At 34.5% G+C, this 22,922-nt stretch overlaps 1 protein-coding gene across 1 annotated transcript in view; it reads right to left on the bottom strand.

The window, feature by feature from the left end:
• Positions 1-22,922, bottom strand: part of LOC108906749 (probable G-protein coupled receptor CG31760) — a 188,825-nt gene that overhangs the window by 86,054 nt on the left and 79,849 nt on the right. Inside the window, exon 4 of the mRNA XM_018710103.1 lies at positions 18,811-18,954. Within this exon, the coding sequence (XP_018565619.1) occupies positions 18,811-18,954 (144 nt within the window). The remainder of the gene's footprint in view (positions 1-18,810; positions 18,955-22,922) is intronic.

The raw sequence follows: 22,922 nt of genomic DNA, 5'->3' as shown, positions 1-22,922 counted from the left end.
AAATTTTCCTTGTCCTCAAAATGATCCGCAAAGATGTACAGGAAAGACTTCATATTCGGATATGGCGCTCTATCGATCGCTGGCATTAAAAACAGGGTGTTCCATTTAATATTTTCAAGTTGACCTTGGTTTGTCTTTGAAACTTAGTCAAGGTCAAATGCAAAATCATTGGTTTCTTGATGTTCTCCAACTTTTATCTGAAACTTTTTGGAAAAAGTTATCGCGGGGTTCGTTTTGGGACACCCTGTACTATGTAAAATTACGTTGAACTGTCTTGATGTAATTTCACATGATTTTGTATACTTTACAATGTAATTTTTATAAATTTACAGCATTCGCTTGTAGAGTTTGTGAAGGAAGTAAAATCTATTTTCAGGGGTTTGTCGCGATAAAAAAAAATGCAAAACGCGTTGCATTGTACACACAAAATATCGTGAAATTTTTTCAATGTTTTGACACCAGCTGCGCCTACTATGATGTATATAATTTTTTTTTTACAGAAGATAAACAAAGATTTATCGATAGGTTTGCCAACATGGGCATTTGTGTGCGGAATCCTGCGACAATAGAAGTTTGGCGGCGTGTACGAAGTAAATTGCTTTACGTCGGGCGATTGTGGCGTTTAAAACTATATTCCTTTCAGATAGAAATGCAGATAGCATCGGCCGTTGTGGTGTTAAATCGTTATGTTGCTTTGGTACTGAAATTGTAAACGAGTTTTTTTCTCGCCTCCCCATGAAAATTCATATTCGACAGGAAATTTGTTGTTTTACAAAACACAACATGAAGTGTGTGAAATTCGCGCTTTGTCCCCCCAAATTACCGCTTTTCAAATATAAAGGCCGTATGACTAGTCCAATGAGTTGCGGCCTATTGACTGCTGTCACAAGATTGATGATTGGCACTTCCATCACGCCACATAGCGATATATAATTTTATTTAAAACATCTACCCCCGCCTCGGATATTTAGTTCTAACGTTGATTAATTATCTCCCGGTCGAAGTTCGCGTCTGAGGAATTTTTGCTGGTTTTGCAAGGCGTTACTGTAACACGTGAAATATTAATATTCGTACTGAATTTTTTTCTGCGCCGCTTTAGAACTATCTCGGCTTCCTAAGGCGCTTTCTTATTACGTTAAAAGAGCGGTAACTTTAATAAAATAGATTAAAAGCTAAATAGATTCAAATCAGGAGTTTGAAGCAATTATTTCGTGTGTGCACCCTCGCGAGTACTGCGGTTCAGGTTTTCCTCGACGAAGTGTAAAGTCTCCCCCTCCCTATTTAGAACATGTGCGGTGTTTCCTGTCCACCATACGTTAGACTCACTCTATAGGTCTCCCACAGTCTTCAGGGGTAACGATTCGCATACAACTTACGTCATAATTAAATCATATTCGTTAATTCTTCGTTGGAATGAGGCAGGTGTTGCATTGTAAACAATTAACTAAGTGAATTTTTTTGAATACTTGACACTAGACTACAGCTTAACGAAAATTGTTTATTTTCACTTCCTCTATTACCCCTGCGAAGAAACGTCCTTGTTTCAGAAACATTCTGTATAACAGGACGAAACGGAAAATGTGTTGTGTACGAAACGTAATTTCCTATTACACTGGAAATTTTTCTATCGTATGATTTTATGTAACCTAGTTTTTCACGTACAGTTTATTGCAATATTTTAATAAATGCATGCAGCAGTGAATTCAAAGGGCTGAAACATTTAACAACTTTTTGTTTATTTTTTGTTCAGTGGTCACCGCTGTTTGAAAGTATAAACAGATGCGCAACCTACGGTTCAATAAAAGCACTAGCTAATGTAGGCTTACGTTTATATCAAAGATATAAGCTTGATTATGCAAGCGTAGTTCCTATTAAATTGAAAATTTGCAGCGAAGTATATTCAATTTAATGTAATTTTCTTGTAATTTTACACTATGCCTGCACTTTAAACCAATGACAACGATCTGCTACTAAAGTGTCATGAAACAATCTATTTATTTATACTCGATACAGTTGTTCCCCAAATAAGTAGACATTTACAGAAAATGTATGTATTATGTATTATTTTTGTAGAACTAATTGTGGAACAATTAAAATGTGTAACAATCATTTATTTCATTACTGAAATTCCATAATTGCTTTAACATTATTATTATTGCAGATATTTTCGTTATAATTATACTACTTATCCATCATTGTAATTTTACAGTAAAATTACATTATTTTAGGTAATTGTTTGATAAATCTACCCAGGCCTCATTTTAAATGTGAAATTACATCAAACCGCCTTAATGTAATTTCACACAATTTTATACATGTTACGATGAAAGAATATAAATGTAAATTCAAATATTGTAATTTTCCATTTAAATTACATTCATTTGCATAATTGTTTAGTAAAACTTTCTAAATTTTTAATATTAATCTTACATTGAATATTTACTAAATTTTACTAAACAATTATGTAAACGAATGCAATTTTAATGGAAAATTACAGTATGTGAATTTACATTTGCATATTTTCATCGCAAAATGTATAAAATTATGTGAAATTACATTAAAACAGCTTCATGTAATTTCACATTTAAAATTTAGAGACTTGATTGAAATAAAACAATTTCCCTAAATAATGTAATTTTACTGTAAAACTAAAACTACATTTGCGCTACATCTACAATATCATTTCTTTTGCGATGAAAATATGTAAATATATATTCACTTACTGTAACTTTCCATTAAAATTACATTCATTTGCGTAATGATTTAGTAAAATTGTCGAAGTTTCTAAATTTTAATTGTAAAATTACATTAAACTACCTCAATGTAATTTTATATAGTTATATAGCTTTCATTGTAATATTTATAAATTCAATTCGAAGTCGATAACGTATATTGTTGGCAACAAGTAGCCTAAGTGTTTTAATTACTGTAATTTGACGACATCCCTTTTTACAGCGTATTTCTGATAAAAAGAAGTAGAATTCCTCCTTGGTGTACGTGTTCTTTTCGCTGGACAGATTGTCCCTGTTGCCCAGTAAATTACACAGAACTCAACGAGGAAGATTTCCGCCGTTATTGCAAATTTCTAACATTGTCCAAGGGGTTAGTGATTTATGTTCGGAATTGTAGCTTTAGATTAACGTTGTATATTAATGCTTTCCTTCCCAAGCTAACCGGCGTGTATAGTGTATAGCGTTCGAAACATTACTGTCGCTCGGTCGAAAAATTTTCAATGCGTTCAGTTTTAGGGTGTTATAATGTGAGCGATTCGCTACACTTTTCAATGTATTAAATTGCTCATGTCAAAATTACAATAAATGCAGGCAGTTTTAGCATAACCTCTATGCAATCTCAATTAAGGTGGTTAGTTATGTTAAATATAATTTGTGCTTTTGTAATTCCGTTATAAACCTCGCGTGTCTAAATTTTTAACGGAAAATAGATGTATTTATTATGAAATATATTTTGGTATGTGTCACGCGACTTACATATCAGCGATTAGCGGCTAACGCTTTGCCTATCGACGTATGCACATTTTAGAAAAATCAGGAAATTACAATTCGGTATATCCATCAGTTCTCGGATATCTGGAGTTGAATCTGCGTTCGGCGATACGGAGATTTAAAAAAAAAATTATATCAATAAATTGTTTGCCCATAATGAAACGGGGTGTTGTTGATTTATCGGGAAGCCTCGAAAATGCTCTTGTGCCGAGAGATTAATTGTATGCGGGGAGATGTCTGGAAAGAAACCTTTCGGAACGTAAATGTTTTTCAAATTGAAAAATAACCTGTGTCAGCGGCACAAGTCATTTTTAATTAAAACCGCCAAACAGACCGGTAAGGTTAGTATTTTAATATTTCCCCGACATGCACGTAAAAAATCTCCACAGGTGACAGACTATGGTTTATTTGTATTGAGCAGAATTTTTTGAGGGCCAAAAAATTTTTTTATATATAAATGTTATTTTGCTTTACCAAATACTTCACCATAAGACAAATGCTGTCTTGCTTCACCATAAATTGAAACGATATCCATAAACTCCTAGTTGCTATACACGTAAGCCGTTTTTGACACTTTAAAAACTAACGTAAACACTATCGCAAATTTTTTTTTTACAATATTAACTTCATTTTTCATGGCGCATTATTTACTGCCAATTTTATTTTGGATAGGTGTGAGTCACCCTGTATATTGTTCTATAACATATACAATTCGTCCGTACCTAAACCTCGATTGAAGTTAAACAGTTTCAGAGGTAATTTGGCAACTGACTACTATTAAGTGAGCATAATTGCGGTCCCCGCAATTAATGCATAAACTTAAATGTACTTATTCGTTGTAACCGGTGCTCTATCAACTGAAATCAATTTGTAGTTTAAATTTGCGGTTTCCAAGTGATTCGAGTTGATGTTGCCGATTCTGTACACACCAGCGTAAACAGCTTGGCCCATATTTCACCTATTCTACGAATAGGTACATTTCTGATGGAATTTTTACATCTGAGTGGGTCTTGATCGGTCGAAAGTTTCTTGAACGCGCTGTATACTTTTTACCGCTTGGTTTCTTAAATTCAACTGCGCTTGAAAAGTAACAATACGTATTACAGCCAGATTGCGGAAGCAAATGGACTGTTAAACCGAAGGGCAGGTGCTACAGTTACTTTTTACCCTAGAAGGGAACATTACCTCGCCGTATTTAAAGTAACGAGTGAGAATAAAGTCAAAAGCAAAACACCATTGCAGTGTGAAGGATAATATGCAGTAAACAATTTATTAAACGTTATTAAAGGCGTCGTTCGGGCTTTTTAAGTAGCACGAGAAAGAAACATATGTCACAGACGTATCCGTGCGTGTCCTATAGGCATCCTACTGGTTCCAATTATATAGCCAAGGCATGATTCAACACGTTAACGCAAACATGGTGTTTGATATGTGCCCTTTCTGCATATGACTGTTCAATTATCAGGTAGATATGCCGAGAACACCTGTTTCGGTCATCGCATTCTTTATATTTACACTCGAGGCGTTACTAGTTTAGAAAATCCACTGCTTTAAACCCAAACGAAGAAAAATATCAGCAAATATAGGTCGCGCATTTATTTTACTCAAAAATAAAACATTTTCAGTTAATAAGGTTCATTTTCGAAAGGAATCCCAAAAGTATGGAAACCCCAGAAAAACTCCTTGAAAATAACCTTGAAATGACCTTTAAGGTCAAGGCCAGGTTCAAATTCAAGGTCATCATTGAATAGCCCGGAAAAAATCCTGAAACTTTTGTATGAAACGTTTTTCCGTATAGCCCTTTACTTCCGAGCTATTCTGCGGTCTCCAGGCGGTATCTATCAAAAATCTTACTTGCCCTTAAAATGACCTTGACCATGGTCTCAAGGTCATGGTCGAAGTCATATTCGGACTTAAAATTTTCCGCTCTTTCCGATGGCGTGATAAAAAGTAGGGGTTCCCATTTGAAAAAATTACCTTGACCTTGCTCAAGGCCAAGGTCAAATTCAAGGTCATCATTGAATAGCCCGGAAAAAACTGAAACTTTTGTATGAAACGTTTTTCCGTATAGCCCTTTACTTCCGAGTTATTCTGGGGTTTCCATACTTTTGGGATACCCTGTATAAAGAAACCGATAACCCATAAAATCTTAACCCGTAAAGTCCAAATCCGCAAACCCATAAATTCTAAATCCACACATCAAACTAGTAAATCCTAAAATCATAAACCGAAAATCCACAAACCCTAAACCCACAATATCTAAATTCATAAACCCTGAACCTATAAACTCTCAACCTAGTTTATATTTTATTAATCACTGGTGTGGGTACATAGATAGGGGTACTCTAGTGACTTTAGTGATTGATGAGTTCTGTGTTGAACATAAAAGATACAAGTTATGGGTATATGTATTCAGGATTTATGGGTTTGTTGTCTGTGGTGAGACTTAGTGGGTTTTGTTTTATGGGTTTAAGGACAAATGGCCAAAAATGTAGGCTTCATAGGTTAAAAGTGTATGGGTTTATAGAAAATGGATGTATGGTTGTAAGTTTTATGGGTTAGGGCTTCAGGGTTTATAGGTTTTCAAGTTTTGATGAACGTCTATGGGTACAAAATAATTGTGCGAAAGTATAATAAACGCACTGTCGAGATAATTCGGCATAAAGCGCGAATTTACGTTTTTCTAGCGTTATTATAAATTTACCTATTTCACAAACTAATTTTCGGCAGAGATCGACAAAAAAATTGAAGCAATTCGGTCTGTGACGTCGAAATATGTCGATTTTCATCACTGTACTCTGGTTCTGTAATTATTAATCATACATTCGTACTACCGCACAGAATTAAATCAGTGTTTGCCCCTCACGAGTCAGTACCCCCACCACTTATCTTTTAGGCCACGCCCCTCAGCTTGTTCGACCAATCAGAGCGCGGCATTCAAATTGGCGGTAGATTCAAAAGGTGAATCAAAGCGCAGCATGGAAATTGGCGAGAAATGCAGTCACTCATACGACTTAATTTAATTAGTTAATTAAATAAATAATTTAATTATGGATTACTCAGTTAAGAATAAAATAATGAAATTTTATACTTTATCGACTTGAGGTTGATAAAATTAATTCACTAGCCAACTGATTATCCAGCTAATTTATTTATTTATTCAGGAAACTAAAAAAAAAAACAGTCTCGCGAGTAATTCTTTTTTATTTCACTCGAAACGTCTCTTTTCGGGGAATGTAAATCTCGCGGCTGTGTTTTTTATATGACCGGCCCAGTCGCTTTCCAATGAAACGTCGTTCATACTCTCACAAAAATGTCTCGGATGCTTCGAAGGGTCAGGGGGTTATTGTCGTCGGAATGTCTTTACGGATTACATAAAACAATCTTTGAAATTTGCGCAGACACGTAGGATTTCTGTCCGTACGGTGACGTATATTTTGTTCTGCGTTTCGCTCCCGACCCCATAATTATAAATTGTGATTTATATTGGCAGACACATTTCAACATGCCCATCGGGCCTTAGCCAATACATAGTGGTGCTTTGATATGGATTATTTGAAGAGCCCGTCAAAATTGAACCGCGTTTTTCCACAATACTGTAATTAATATATCCGCGTACATATTATATTGATACAAATTGTGCAAATGGATATAATTATGCGAGACCTAATTTTTCTTTAATACATTTATTTACAAAAAGAAAATCAAATTAAGTGAAAAACGTGTTTTATTTACTATTAGATTCCCCTAACACATTGTTAATGAATATAGGAATGACTACGCAAATACAATGAAATAATCGTCAAAGCTTCCCTTTCCCCCACACGCCTAGCTTGAGTTGTCGCGGGAGAAATGCTCTCATTATTTAAAAAAGTTCGTAATTTATCGAGAGCCTCGTTCATCGCTTTTAAGAGTGATTGAAAGTCCCTTTATACCGTTCTTTCTGCGTTAAAAACACTTTGGAGCCGCGCTACAAAGCCGAAAATCGCACAAAAACTGTCTCATACATAAATCAGGACCTGGAAGCGTCTGATCAACCATCCCACTCACGCGAATTTGTTTCAGTATCTCCAGATAATCCATATTACAAAATTTAACAACACCCTGTATGTACGTCTTATGAGATTTATTATATTTGTATATTGTATGTTGTAACCGTTGCACTTCGTAAGCGGCCGGAACAGGATCGCATTCTGCTTAAATTTGAACTGTTCACGGTTGCTATTTTCGTTAAACAATTTTCACATTGTTTCCCGTGTACGTAGTTTTAAATCAAAGAGTGCTTCTTGCGGGGCATAATTAATTAAGTAGTGGAAATTAATTCCATTCATCGGTAGGATGTTGTCGAGCGCTCTCAGTTACCGAGCAGCGATGACAAAGAAACTTTACCATAATAATCTTCTTTCTTTTAATGGATTTGTCCGTAATCAAGTTGAGTGGAAACTAAAGCGAGAATTTCACAGTTGAAAAATTATTATTGGAGTTAAGGACGCGATGGGTAAAAACACGCAACTGCTTTGCACAGCACGCTTTTTAGTTTCGTCGGGGATCTTAGGTTTTCCGGGGTTGGTAGCGCGGCTACGTATCGAAATAAATTTCTCTTTTCTTCATTAAAGTCGGCCTCGGCAGGGCGTAAATCACCAAATCAAAAATTGATTTTGCGCTACGGTTTATCGCGACTCCTTCGGAACTCAAACAGTGAGTTTGTTCAATTTGAGCGCGACTACTTTACACAAATACAAGAATATCGTCAGAAAAATTTGTAAATGAATACATTCCGATTCGTACCTACTATTGTGACGTCACGCGGAGAGTCTGGCTCTTTGGTTCCGTTGGTTTTTGAAATATGTTCTGAGAAGCAAGGTACTGCAAATTAAATCCAACTGTGACCGTCGAATTTTAAAGTGGGATTAAACTTTACAGTTACACAGGAACATATTTAAAACCAGTTTAAATTTAATTGTAGTTTTCTGTTTTTAATTGCGACACACATTCCAGAATTGCTCGGTAAACGAAGAGTGAATATATAGTAGCTGCGACTATTATTTTAAATCCACTAAGCGAAACAACGTTCTTTCATTTAGTTTTATGATGCACGCAAAAAACGATTATTACCGTACATTAATTTTAATTTTATATACAAATTTGTTTACAAAGCGAGATAAAACAATATTCGTGTACGCCAATGAATTATTAATATCCCGCCCGTGATGTACGTAAGGTAATTTTTCGGAATAATTACCTAAGCGTCTGGACAAACATTTGGAATACGTTTTATATACAGATAAATGCAAATCCTAAGCCCACCACGATTTTTTTAGGCCCATATTTTTTATTATTTATGTCAGATTTACAAAATTTGTTTCTAAAAATTTAATCAGTTACCTATACTTTAAGAAGGTTAAAACATCATTGGGTACTCAGGTTATAAATTAAACAAAAATATTACAAAATGAATTTCGCAATTATGACCTCGAATTCGTAATCAGCGACCCCGAAAACCCCCGTATACAAAATTTGACGCGAATGTGTTATTTTTTTTAAATTTGGTCGGCCACCTTGGATTCGCCGGCTTGAATTTTGCAAAATTGACCTTGGATCCGTGATCAACGACCCCGAAAACCCCCGTATACCAAATTTAGCGCGAATGGGTTATTTTTTGAAAATTTAGTCGGCCATCTTGGATCCGCCATCTTGAATTTTGCAAAATTGACCTCGAATCCGTGATCAGTCACCCCGAAAACCCTCGTATACCAAATTTGGCGCGAATCTTTTATTTTTTGAAAATTCGTGTTATCTGACCTTAATTGACCTGTTTTTTTTGAGGTTAGAAAAAGAACCATCAATTTTCACCGCGGATTTACGTTCGACGAGGTCTTAACCATATAAATGAACATTTGAATATAGAAAACATTTTTTTCGTTTTTTCCTAGAAGTTTTTCGTGAATTTTTGCTATTTTTGACCTGTTTTTTGAGGTTAGGAAATTCCTGTGATGTGATAGCTCAATTCTGACACCGGAATCGTGATCAAGAGGCAAAAATACTACGGATAACATGTCGCATGAAAAGTACAGATAACTTTCCTTTTGTGTGGCTGTGTTATCTGAAATTTAAACGAGATCACGTTAAGATTTGATTCATCATGAGCTTGTTCTAAATAATTTTCTTGACACACGACGTGGCAATAATTTGCTTTGGAAGTGGCAGTTCTCAACATGCACAGCCATGTGGATTTAATAAAATCAATATATCAGGAAATTTTATACATATTACGATTGTTGGATTACTATACCAAACTTCTGAGCACTTGAAGAACATATACAGGGTGATTCGGTTATAATGCCATTGATTTTAAGAGGAGATAGGGAAAAATGAGTAGAATACAAATACGCGAACGTCAGTAGCACTTTGTTGGAAGTTGGAATCCTCTGCATTTTGATTTTGAAACCTATTGCAAAATTCAAGACTAAGGAAATCAGCTGTTTCTCTTCAACAGTCGAACGCTTTGTAGTCCGCCGGCCGGCGCGTTCCCTGTTGCGAAGTGGGGCGCCGGGTTTGGGGGGTAAGGGGTAGTTTGCTTATTTTTTAATTGGTCGAGTAAAGTTTTTCCTTATGACATCATGAACGAATCACCCTGTTTAGGTGTTTTCGGGTAGCGGTCTTGGATTGTTTATGAAGTACGCATCCGTAAAGCTAAATTGTCCGAGGCATTGTGATACCCGCGAATTTAACTTGGGGGGAGAGAAATATTTCCAGTCTAGACTACACATTTAGTTTTCTTGGCCGCATTCACGATCGACTTATCCAATTCATTATGGTGTCAAAACAGGCGCACGTAAAGGGCTTACGAAAGAGGGGAGGCCCTGCGGTAAGCGATAAAAAATTCGGGAAGTTTAACACGAATTTATACAACACACTAGTTAGTTTATTATTTCGGTAATTACACAAATCGGGGCGATATAATCTCACTCATTAGGGTCAGCGATTTGAAATATACGCGTGTCGACGTTATAATGTACTGGTTCTGAATGATGTGTCAGTTCATAATTAGTTTTTTAAATGCGCTTTAATTCTTCTGGGTCACCCGGAATTAGCATGGTAAGTTGTATCATTGCACTATTTGGCTCGGTTTTGAATGGGATGAATATTTTAGTGTACGTGCTGTATCTGTAGATTATATTTACTTTCCGAACGAGATATAAATTTAAAAGTACATCAGTGGGAAGTTAGGACAAATATTTTCCTTGGAATTTGAAAGCTATAATCCAAAGCGCGACTAGGAAGTTTACTCTTCGCAAAAACTGGCCCTTAAGTTTTAATACTTTATATTTATTTTACAAATTTCAGCGCCATTTGAAACATTAATACGGCACACCTGCTTAAATCAAATTTAAGGGAAACCCTTGGTAATTTTATGCGTTGTAAAGCCTTTAACTTTTACCTTCTGAAAACCTTGAATTTATGTGACACCCCCACTTTGATTTTATATGGTAATAACCGACGGTGTGTTTCAGTTACGTGATTCCCACACTTAGAAAACAGTTTTTTGAATAACAACACTCATCAAATATTAATGAACTCCTTCGATATGTATCAAAAACAGTTATTGAGATTCTAAGACCTTTTTAAATTCAAAATACAATCGATGGAGATTGAAGTCCCATCATTTAATTAAGTGGCATTAGTACAGATGTAATTGATACAGAAGGCTTTCTCTTTTCGAACAGAAAAGGATATTTAGCAAATTCTAGGAAAGAATTGGTATAATTACGCTGTTTACGAGACAAAAGTGTTTCTTAAAAGCTTCTACTTCTTGCAATTATAGCCACTCAATTTTAATTAAAGACTTTTGGGAATTATTCATAATTTCAGCAGCTAATTGTGTCTTGTTATTGAATTTCAATGTCCAAATATAAATTTGAGTTCTCGGAATTCAATATTCGAATCTTCAAACTCGCAATTTTAGTTCAAGAACTCGAAATTTTAGTTTAAGAACTCGAAATTTCAAGCGCAATTTCTCAAATTTGAATTTTTTTTAGACTTTAATAACTCTCAAATATAAAATTTCCGCTAGTTCAACTCGACTCCAAAATCGAATTCAGACTTGAAATTTCAGTTCTTAATACTAATAATTCAATTTTAAAGGGTAATTTCATATTCCAAAACTCAAAATTTGAATTCTGGAATTCGAAATTTCGAGGTCTGGAATTTTAAATTTCGAGTTCCGGAATTCGGAATTTCGAGATTCTGGAATTCGAAATTTCGAGTTCTGGAATTCGAAATTTCGAGTTCTGGAATTTGAAATTTCGAACAAAACTGAATTTGAAGATTTGATTGCTCAAACTCGAAATTTAGTTTGGGAACTTGAAGTTTCAGCTCGAACTTACAAGCTCACGTACGAAATATAGAGTACAAATTTCAAATTCGAGTTCGAATACCTCGAGTCAACTTTAAACTGAAGTTTCAAGTTCAAGAATTTGAAATGTGGTGAGTTCAAAGGAGCTTGGTTTTCATATTCTTCTGTTTAAAATTTCGAGTTTTGGAGTTCAAAATTTCTTCTCTAAATTTGGATTACAAGTTCAAGCACAAAATTTCGAGCTTTTTAATTTGAAATTTCTTGTTAACATCTAAATTTCATCAAGTTCAAGCGTCAGGTGGAATTTTTAGTAGAAGGTCTCGTTACTTTTCGAATTTTTCGAAGAGTGCGCAAAAATAACCGTTTTTCAGATTCCTAAGAAGAAGTAGAATCAGAGTAGAAAATTCTCCAGCCCTAGGTAATTTTGTAGCAATTCGTAAGCAGACTTGAAATTTGAGTTCTTAATACTAATAATTCAATTATAAAGAGTCATTTCATATTCCGAAGTTCAAAATTCGAGTTTTGGAATTCGAAATTTCGAGTTCTGAAATTCGAAATTTCGAATTCTGGAATTCGAAATTTCAAGTTCTGAAATTTTAAATTTCGAGTTCTGGAATTTAAATTTCGAATATAACGTTGAATTTCATTTGCAGAATTGATTGCTCAAACTCGAATTTTAGTTTGAGAACCTGAAGTTTCAACTCGAACTTACAACTCACGTACGAAATATCGACTAGAAATTTCAAATTCGAGTTCAAATACCCCGAGGTGAACTTTAAATTGAAATTTCAAGTTCAAAAATTTGAAATGTGATGAGTTCAAAGGAATATTCCTATGTTTAAAATTTCGAGTTTTGAAATTCAAAATTTCTTTAGAATTTACAAAACTGTTGAAGCACAAAATTTCGAGTTTTTTTAATTTAAAATTTCGAATTAACATCTAAATTTCATCAAGTTTAAGCGTCAGGCGGAATTTTTCTCGTTATTTTCGAATTGTTCGAAAGGTGCGCAAAAATAAATTTCGAATTTTCGAATATTAAATATAAATTTTACTATAAGTAGAATTTTAGCACTCAAATTTTTCAAAAGATAAGCAAAAATGATTGTTTACTGGAACATGTCGTGAATCATAGTAGAAAATTCTCCAGCCCTAGGTAATTTTGTAGCAATTTGTGCATAACGCAGTTGAAAATCTGCAAATTGAGTCGAATTACGGCCGCGCTCCAAAATGGGGGTTTTGGAAACGTATCGGCACTTTGTACATGAACTTTCTAGTTTCTGTGCGACAGATTTTTTTTATTTCCTTTAAGATAAAACGCGTGTGTAGAATTGTTGGCGTTGAAAAATACTTGCTATTCAGGGTCCAAATGCCGGATGGGTCCCAATCGGATACACATTTATAAAGTCGAAGAACATAAAAGGGGAAGAAAATAGGACCGGACAGAATAAGTTTGAACGTATTGTTTTTGTATACCAACCGTATAAAATTGTTTCAGTTGGACGCTATCGTAGGTGATGGAAAACAAATGCGTCTTTTTGTCGATTTTTAATTAAACAGGGCCTCATTAAAACTTCGCAAGGAAGTTCCTTGGAATTTCGGATTCAAAACTGTAGCAAAATTTGTTTCATATTTCAATAACACGTCTTAGCAGCTATATTTTTTTTTATATAAAAATTAAAGTTTAAACACCGTGTTGTGTAATTAATAAAGGAGTTTTCTCCTGCTATCTGATTTGTATCTATAGAGAGTAAAGTTGTCAACAAAATTTACATAATTTACATAACTTCCCGAATACTTAATGTAAATAAAAGGGAACTTTTAAGAACAATTATACACTTTTGAGTTCTGATATTCCGCAGAGTCTAATTTAATTACGTTTCTCAACGTGTATTTGCACATATTATATCTAGTTGTCCCTTGGAATAGGATTTTATCATTTAACCCACGTATCACGTTTCGCTACTTGCCCTTTTGAGGATTAAGTCGGCACAGTCTTATTAGAAAACTTGTATTTTTCATTTGGAGCTATATTGAGGCATTGGAACATTTTTTTTTGTTATTACAACACTATACAGGGCGTAAAAAATTGATTTATATTTTAAAATGATTAAATTAATACAAATTAAAAACATAACAACAAAATTAAATCGTGAACAGTTTAAATTTAAGCAGAATCCAACCCTGTTCCGAGCGCTTACGAGGAGCAACGGAGGCTAGCCCCCGTTGTTCTGTCAAAATTCCATATTGCCTTTGAAAAGGTGCTACTGCCAGTTGTCTTCACACCTGGTATGATATGACGGGATGGTTAACGGTTAAGAAACAAACTGTCACGTTAATTAATTTTGAAAAGTCCCAGGTTCACTTAGGTGTATTTAAGCCTTAGGTCATTCCAGAAGATTGGCGACTACGATTTCATCATTTTTGGGCCCGTTGGTACACGAAATTCATTTATTAGTGTCGCTCAGGGGAAATTCGCATGAAAGTTTTTCAATGTCTCGTTTCAGACTTCAATATCTGGTGTTTTTTTATTGTAGAACTGCATATGGTGCATTCACTTTGTGTAAAATTTAATAAAGGATTGAAAAACTTGAAGTTAATCTCTGTTTCCTTTATATATTCCTTTGCGTAGCAGAAGATGGGCGATATGAAGTTATTTACGGTTGAATAGAAGAAAAATCATAAGATTTCCTGCGCTACTGAATCCTCTAAAGACATTTAGCTTAATATTTTTCAGTCATTACGCCCAGAGGATATTCAAATATATGTATAGCGACGGTAAAATGGATTTATATAAAAAATTCTTCGATCCCTAATCTTCTTGAGATTATCATGGGGGGGTGTATTCGGATCTTAAAAGATCCGATCTCTAATACTCGATCTCATCAATCAACAATCTCATCTCTGGTATCGTGCCTGTCTATATTTCGCAAATATGCGGATGATAATATTTTGTTCGGCGTGCTCCTCTGTTTGATATTCACGTTCTTGAAATTAGGGAGGCTAATTATTTTAAAAGGTCCTTTCGTTCCTCCCGGATAAACATGTCTTTAACGTTTTCTTTCTCAATGGATTTCCTTCGACCGTAAACTCTCGAATACACAATTTTATATTTGCAGCAGATGTGGTGTATCGGGAATGAGTTACGGAATAAACAAATTGGAATAGTTCAGTTATTTATTTGAAATCATAAAAGTCTGCTTATCGGTCTTGCTGCAATTTTTATACGTTTACAAAGCTTATACATATATTTTGTTGGCCCGTATTTGTAGCGTGAATATTGAACTTGTTCCTGTTTCAAAACTTCCATCGCAAGAACACATGAGATGTAAACTGAAATTTAAAGCTGTTTAATCAATTATCTCTAAGGGCATTTTTTAGATATAATTAATTATACGGTAGACGATATAAGAGTCATTGTCTGTTGAATTAATTTTGGATTTGGGAATTATCGCGAGGATTTTTAATTTTTCAGTTTCAAACACAGCAGAATTTGGTGAAGTTGCTTTGTAGCAAATCTTGCCCTTTTGTGTTAGTTATAATCAAAGCATGTTTTCGTATTGTGAAATTTAATTAATACGCCAGAATCTTAAGGTATATGGAAAATTATTGCCCCCGGCGTTAATTTTCAATTATTTATATTAAAAACACGTATCCATATTCATGTTTATCGTTAATTGTTCCACAAAGGGAACGACTAGAACGTTTGGGTGTATATAAAGGTAATGCCAGCGAGATCACTTAATTAAAATCCTCCTTCGTTTGCTGTTATTAACACGGGAAAAGAAAATTCAATGTGTGATAGACTGGGCCACTGTACCCGTACGTTTAACGAAGTTAGCTCGTAGTCAAGGACATGTGAAGGTCAACTCTGTTTTTTATGGTAATACGATGTCCCGAACTCTGAGAGAGGGTCATTTCAACATCGTTTGAGGGTCAAAACCCACTTTTCAACTTCTCAGGGTTGGTATCTCGTCGGGACAGCCAGACATCGGGAAAATGACCTCTACAAAAGTTGTTTCGGTCCAAATTTTATGTTCAGGGATGTGGTTGGGTTGTTTTTTCATTTCCAAGATCATTTGAAGGTCAAATTGGCCTCTCGAGCTTCTCAGGATAGCGGGATATTGGAAAAATGACCTCTACAAGAGTTGCTTGACCTTCAAAACCATGTTCAAAGTTATTTCATTGTCAACTCTTGTTTTTTTAAGGTAATACCTCTAAATACTGCATGGACCATGCCACATATCCCTTTTCGGAATAATGTCACCATCTCCGTCATATTTGACCTTCAAACGACTTTGAAAATAAAAAATTAACTCTACCGCATGTCCGAACATAAAATTTCTCACCCTTCTAGAGTCCAAAGTCAGAAATGATATTACCGCAAGTAAAACAAGAGTTGACCTTCAAGTAACCTTGAATATGGCCTTAAAAAATAAATCGACCACATGTCCAAACGAAAAACTGCGCGCTCATTCAGAATGCGGGGACAAAAATTGTACTACCATCAAAAAAACAAGATTGACCTTCAAATAACCTTGAGCAAGAGCTATTTTCTTCAAACGGTACAACATTTGAATTCGGCGATCTCAAAAGTGTATGTCTAATCTTTATACGAGTTTACAATTTTTGTGCAGATTGAACCTCGTTGGAAATTTACGATCTCGTTAAGTTGCACTTTGGGTTAATTTAAAACTTAAGCCTTATTAGCAGGATTTATTGCAGCCGTGGAATTAAACAAATGCTCGCCCGTGCTAATTGCAGTAGAAATTACGATATGAGTGTGAGTAAATTGTTACGTGTAGCTCCGGCTAATGATCATTATTGGTCTTCGTGTAACGCGCCCTATATACCTTTTATTTATAGCGGGCTAAGTATACCATGCCATCATGAAGGGACTGTATTAATTGAGTATGGAGAGTAACCAGGCCGGGGAGAGTAACCCTCTGTCACCCCTTGTTATTCTTGATGTTCCCAGATTAATAGTTAATCATGTTCTCTAAAGGTATGTCAACGCGCAAATTGTAGCAATACGATTTATGTCAAAGCGAAGCGAAAATCTACATTAAAAACAGTGAAGTGCAGAATTGTAAATTTACAGTTACATTGTAAATTGTCCTGTAAAATTACATTCTACTTTAATGGGACATTTACGGTAGATTAAAAAACTTACTAACCACAAGAATGTAATTTTATCGTAAAATTACATTGGTGCAAATTTTAATTTTAATTAGGTCTCTTTTGAAGCATTTCGATTAAAATGTATGTATATCTTTGACTCACGTAAAAATTGTTGTAAATATGTGAATTTACACACTCTATTTGGGTGCAAAGTTGTATTTAGATTTGTATGAAACATGAACATAAATACTAACAGATTAGAGCATGGTTTTTGCTTAAAGGTAGAAATAAAGAGCACTCATCAGTGTATATTTACACAAAAAAATGGATCTCCATTGTAAATTATCGATTTAATGAAAATATTTATGTAATTGTATTTATATCTGTAATATCAGCGTAAAATTACAATTAGTATTTTTACAGCATTTTCCGGAAAACTGTGTATTTACCTATGTACCTATCTATTGTTAAAATAAAGGATATTGTATGATAATTTAATATAAAGAAATAGGTATATCCCGCCTTTGCTTAAGTGGAAAATACACAGCAGTCGTCAGTGTACAATTACATGGAAATTGCATTTAACTTACAGAAAAAGGATATCCATTGTAAATTACCGATTTAATGAGGATAATGTTTGCATAATTGCATTTGTTTTACAGTTAAATAAATAACATGTAAAATTACAATAAACTAGTATTTTTACATATTCCGAAAAAAATTTACTTATGTTTCAGTTATTATAAAGGATATTGTTTGATAATGATTTAATATAAGTAAACAGACAGATCGTTATCTTTGCTTAAATGTAGAATACATAGCAGTCATCAGTGTAAAATTACGTGGAAATTGCATTAAACTCACGGAAAAAGGATATCCATTGTAAATTACCTATTTATGAGAATAATATTTGAATAATTGTATTTGTTTTACAGTTAACAAAATAAAATGTAAAATTACAATGAATTAGTATTTTTACATTTTCCAAAAAATATTTATTTATGTATCATTTACTATAAAAGATATTGTTTGATGATGATATATAAATAAACAGTCAGATCGTTATCTTTGCTTAAATGTAGAATACATAGCAGTCATCAGTGTAAAATTACATGGAAATTGCATTAAACTTACGGAAAAAGGATGTCCATTGTAAGTTACCGATTTAATGAGAATAATGTTTGTATAATTGCATTTGTTTTGTAGTTAAATAAATAAAATGTAAAATTACAATGAACTAGTATTTTTACATTTTCCGAAAAATATTTATGTATCAGTTATTATAAAGGATATTGTTTGATGATGAATAAATAGACAGATCGTTATCTTTGCTTAAATGTAGAATACATAGTAGTCATCGGTGTAAAATTACATGGAAATTGCATTAAACTTACGGAAAAAGGATATCCATTGTAAATTACCAATTTAATGAGAATAATGTTTGTATTGTATTTGTTTTACAGTTAAATAAATAAAATGTAAAATTATAATGAACTAATATTTTTACATTTTCCAAAAAATATGTATTTATTTATGTATCAGTTATTATAAAGGGTATTGTTTGATGATGATTTAATATAAATAAACAGACAGATCGTTATCTTTTCTTAAATGTAGAATACGTACCAGTCATCAGTGTAAAATTACAATGAAATTACATTAAACTTAAAAAAAATGTTTAATTATGTAAAGTGCCTATTTGTATTGTGTGTATTTGTGCATTTATGTCCATAATGTAAATATGACAAATGGGGACAATTTCGCGATGAAGACAATCTTTGTTGACTGAAATTCCTGAATATTTAGCTCGCTAAAAAATGAAACCCTCCTTACCAGCATACGCTTCTCGTATTCTTCCTCGATGACAGTTCCATTGTAGTAACGGCGTTCCGCTTTTATGTCCGGGAAGTAAAAACCAGGTCGGCACACGCACTTGTAGCTGCCTCTCCTGAAACCTAGTCCCGGAATTGGAACGCACTGGAACAATGACAGAGAAAATTACAAGTAATTTCCCGATTTTTCACTTGTCACTGGAATGGTAAAAACAAATTAGCGTCAGCGCCAAAGGGAAGCTTCCCCGGGTTATAATTTAATTTCCCGTGAAAGTTTCATTTTAACAGGCCGCGTAACCAGGATCTTGACGACGTGTATTGAAACTGTAACTTGGTCCTAGTTTTTTTTTTTCGTTACGGTAGATTTTCCTAAACACCGCTATTAAAGTTTAATTTAACTGTCAGTTATTACTAGATGGGCGGGCGAGGAAGTCTACGAGTATATTTTACAAGATTGCAATTCGTTCAACAGTTTGAAGTAAAAATAGCTTTCTGCAACTGACGCTCGTTTTAATTCAATTTGTGAGTCTCACTTAGATTACTATTTAAAGTCGGTGCGGACCCGTTGAATAAAACATTTCTTGAACTACTGCTGTTTCTACGCAAAGTACATAGGAACGCATTTAGGGAAGTCATAAAATCAAACCGTGGCCAGCTTAAATTTAAGCAGAATGCCATCCTGTTCCATGAATATGGTTTTTGCAGTGAGGAACTAACTTTAACTGGTTTAACTTCAACTTTGCACAGCAAATATACACAAACCTACACAATTGAGGCGTTTTTACAGCAATAAAGTAACTTAGTTAGCAGGAAATTAATGTCCGAACTTTGATCGCTTTGATACATCGTTAATTTTAACCCGCCGCGAGGGGTCCGGGCGGCACTATTTACTGAATGTAGCAATTACTAATAGCAGGACCGGGATCAGGGATGAATTGGATGACACTCTCTCACCACTTAACTATTGGTTTTCTTTGTGTCGATGCCAAATTAAAATCACCAGGCTAAATACAAATAAAGCAGAACAGATTGATTAATCTGTTTGAGATAAAAGGGTATGGGATATAGTTTAGGATGAGACCGGGGAGGGCTATAATCTATCAAAGTCCGGTAAACATGAAACTAATAGAATTAAGTATTGCCGGGGGATCGCCGATGTTTTAATAAATGCCTCTACGGCGCGGCGAACGGAATTTGAATTTTCCAGGTGGGACAAATACTTTTTTGCCCTTTTTCTAGACGATCAAATCCGGCTCGCGCTGTGGCAACGTTGGCTGATCGGTCACGTTAAGACCATGTAATTTTTTTTTCGAAAAAATTAAATTTAAAATAAACATGCATGATTTTTAACAGAAAACTTGTTGGGAACCTCTGACGTTAGATAGGTCAGATATGCCGTGTTGCCGGTATTACAATGTCAAAGAAGATTTTTTTTTGGATATTTCGCACTCGTGAGATTTTGAAGGCAGTATATTTCTAACTTCAATATAGACCATAGGAAATTCGTGTTATTACATATGAGGGCGTCCTAGGGCAAACTATAAAGGAAAAACTTTCAGGTGATATAGCGGGGTATAACCGGTAAAGCTGTAACCCGTATCAGCTTCAAAACTAGCCGAGATCGATCATATATTGCGAAATCTTGTCAACGAGGAATAAATGGGATAATCAAGCACCTCATATTTCATCCGGAAATTGTTTATTTTTTATTTTTGTATTCTATCAGATACTCCAAGGGGTTCCATGCAATTAGAAAACTTTGAATACAGGGTGTTTCACGGTGACGGCCCATTAGAATTATTTCAGAGACTACTTCGATTTGAATTTTGAAAATTTGGGATACCCTTCTCAACTAAAATAATGGCGTCCACGTACCACTTCCGGTTATACCGGAAGTCACCATCAACTTGCTTATTTTAAATGGAACACCCTAAACGGGGACCGGTGTGGGAGAAGGGGCGGAATACTAAAAATATCTCTCTAAGTAAATGATAATATTTATCAGTTTGTTTAAGAAGAAGCCCGAGATGGATTAAAAAGGTTACATTTTAGAGTTGCCCCTTGAATGTTGGGCGATAAATCACTTGTAACAAAACAAAAAGAAGCGTTAAGCTTTATTTCGTCTTGAATTATTGTGCGACAAACCTCCGCTTCTTTAATTTATTTCATTCCGCCACAGGATTATAGTTACCTCAGTAAAATTTCTTCTTTCAGCATAGATAATTGATATTTATGTGTAGAAATGTATTTCCTGAGTGTTACCCCTACACTTAGAAAAGTATTAGTTTGTAAAAATTAAATTGTTAATTTGCTTACGATAAAGCAAGTTTTCTGTGAAAATACGGAAGGATCGAGTCACATGTTTGAGGAATTTCACTAAATTCCCTCAAATAATTATTCGTCTAAGCGTGAATTTTGAATGCGTGAAAACTGAGGGAAGTATTTATACTTAATTTAATAGAAAGGTGCTTTTTCCTTTTAAAGTTTAATAAAGGGGACAGATTGAGTTCACCCACATTACTCAATTGAAGACAAGATATAGGTTCGTTAAAATCCTCAACGGCTAATTATCAGTAAGCCGGCATTTTGCGTTTAGTAATTTATTATAATTTTCCTCAAACCCCCCGCCACCCTTTGAGGAAGTCTAATTTGCGTTTTGTTGGCATTCGGAAATGTTGTTTCTTTACAACAAATCGTCCTTGTGTAGGATCAAAAGTTGCCCATATTATGTGAATTTAATACCCACTAAATAAAGGGTCCTTTGAATAGAGCATAAACAGAGCCGAATTTCCTTTAATGGTAAAATCAACCGAAAGCTCTCAAGCCAATTTGTCGATGTAGGAACGACATTGGTATTTATAAAAAATGTTTAGACCTTAGAGAAACTTAAAGATACAGAAATAAAAAAGTGCCGCAATGTTCCATTCCCCGTGCGCATTAATTGAAAGGATTCTGCGTGGGACTAGGAATATTCGACATATCTCCACATAAGGATACATTTCTTTTTCTCCCTTTGTTTTGATTTTTTTCCCTTAGCTCCAATTTATTCCGAGCGTGTCACTTATTCCAGGCTCGTCCCGATGAAATGGATTAATTTAATAACATAAAATAATTTTTTCCTGTCCTCTATCCGCTGTGGATTTTTTTCCAATACCGCGCGAGTTCCGTGTTTGCTTTCTCTTTATTTTATCATATTAGGCCGCGACGTTATGTATTTTTCGATGCGATCGTATACTTACATACAGGATATCCCATTTTATAAACTTTGTGTTTATTGTAACGTACAGCCTTTGAAAATAATTCCCTACGCCACTGGACTCACAAAATTACTTATTAATACTTTCTATGTACACAATTTCTTTTAATAGTTGCAATGATCTTAAAATACGAAAAGAAGTGTTTACAAATTGCTGAAAAAAAAAAAACGTCGATGCTTGGTGATATATTTCGGGACGCGGGATCCCCGAACGGTTTTATAATAGCCCGAAAATAATCCAGATATATACTCCCAGCGTAAATAATTTATTGTTTTTATGGGGCGGATGGCCAAAAATAATAATAAAATGAAAAACGGCTGGTCATTATTTTCGCCTGGAAGAGAAGTGGTGCAATAACGTAAAAGTTACCGCCGATAATTCACGACACCACAATTTGATGGGATATTGCTCGAAAGGGGGCCGCATGTCCCTCTGTATCTGTTATTATTTACTTTCAAATCTAATGGTATCCCCCGTCACACCGCTGCTCTTCATTTCATAATTAATCCCGCCTCGTTCGCCAAAACCCAAGCCAAATGTAATGCCCGAAATGCCACTTCCGAAACCGTTTACAGCTGATTAACCTGGAATACCCAATATTCAAAATTTCACAATTAAAATTACCATAAAAATACAGTAAAATTACAATTTAAGCGCTACTTGTTGCCAGCCATACACATTGTCGAATTACAACTGAAATGTGTTGTAACATTTACACGGTACGGTGTTTATAAAGTCACATCAGTCGTTAGTGTAAAATTACATTGTAATGTGTAATGCATTACAATTATATGTATAATCTTTAACAATATAGAGGTAGATCATTAATATTTTTACTGTATTTTCCATTCCAAGA

The sequence above is a fragment of the Anoplophora glabripennis genome, unplaced genomic scaffold (genome assembly GCF_000390285.2).
Source record: "Anoplophora glabripennis isolate ALB-LARVAE unplaced genomic scaffold, Agla_2.0 scaffold5, whole genome shotgun sequence".
In the NCBI taxonomy this organism is placed as follows: Eukaryota; Metazoa; Arthropoda; class Insecta; order Coleoptera; family Cerambycidae; genus Anoplophora; species Anoplophora glabripennis.
This window is presented reverse-complemented; position numbering and strand designations above follow the sequence as displayed.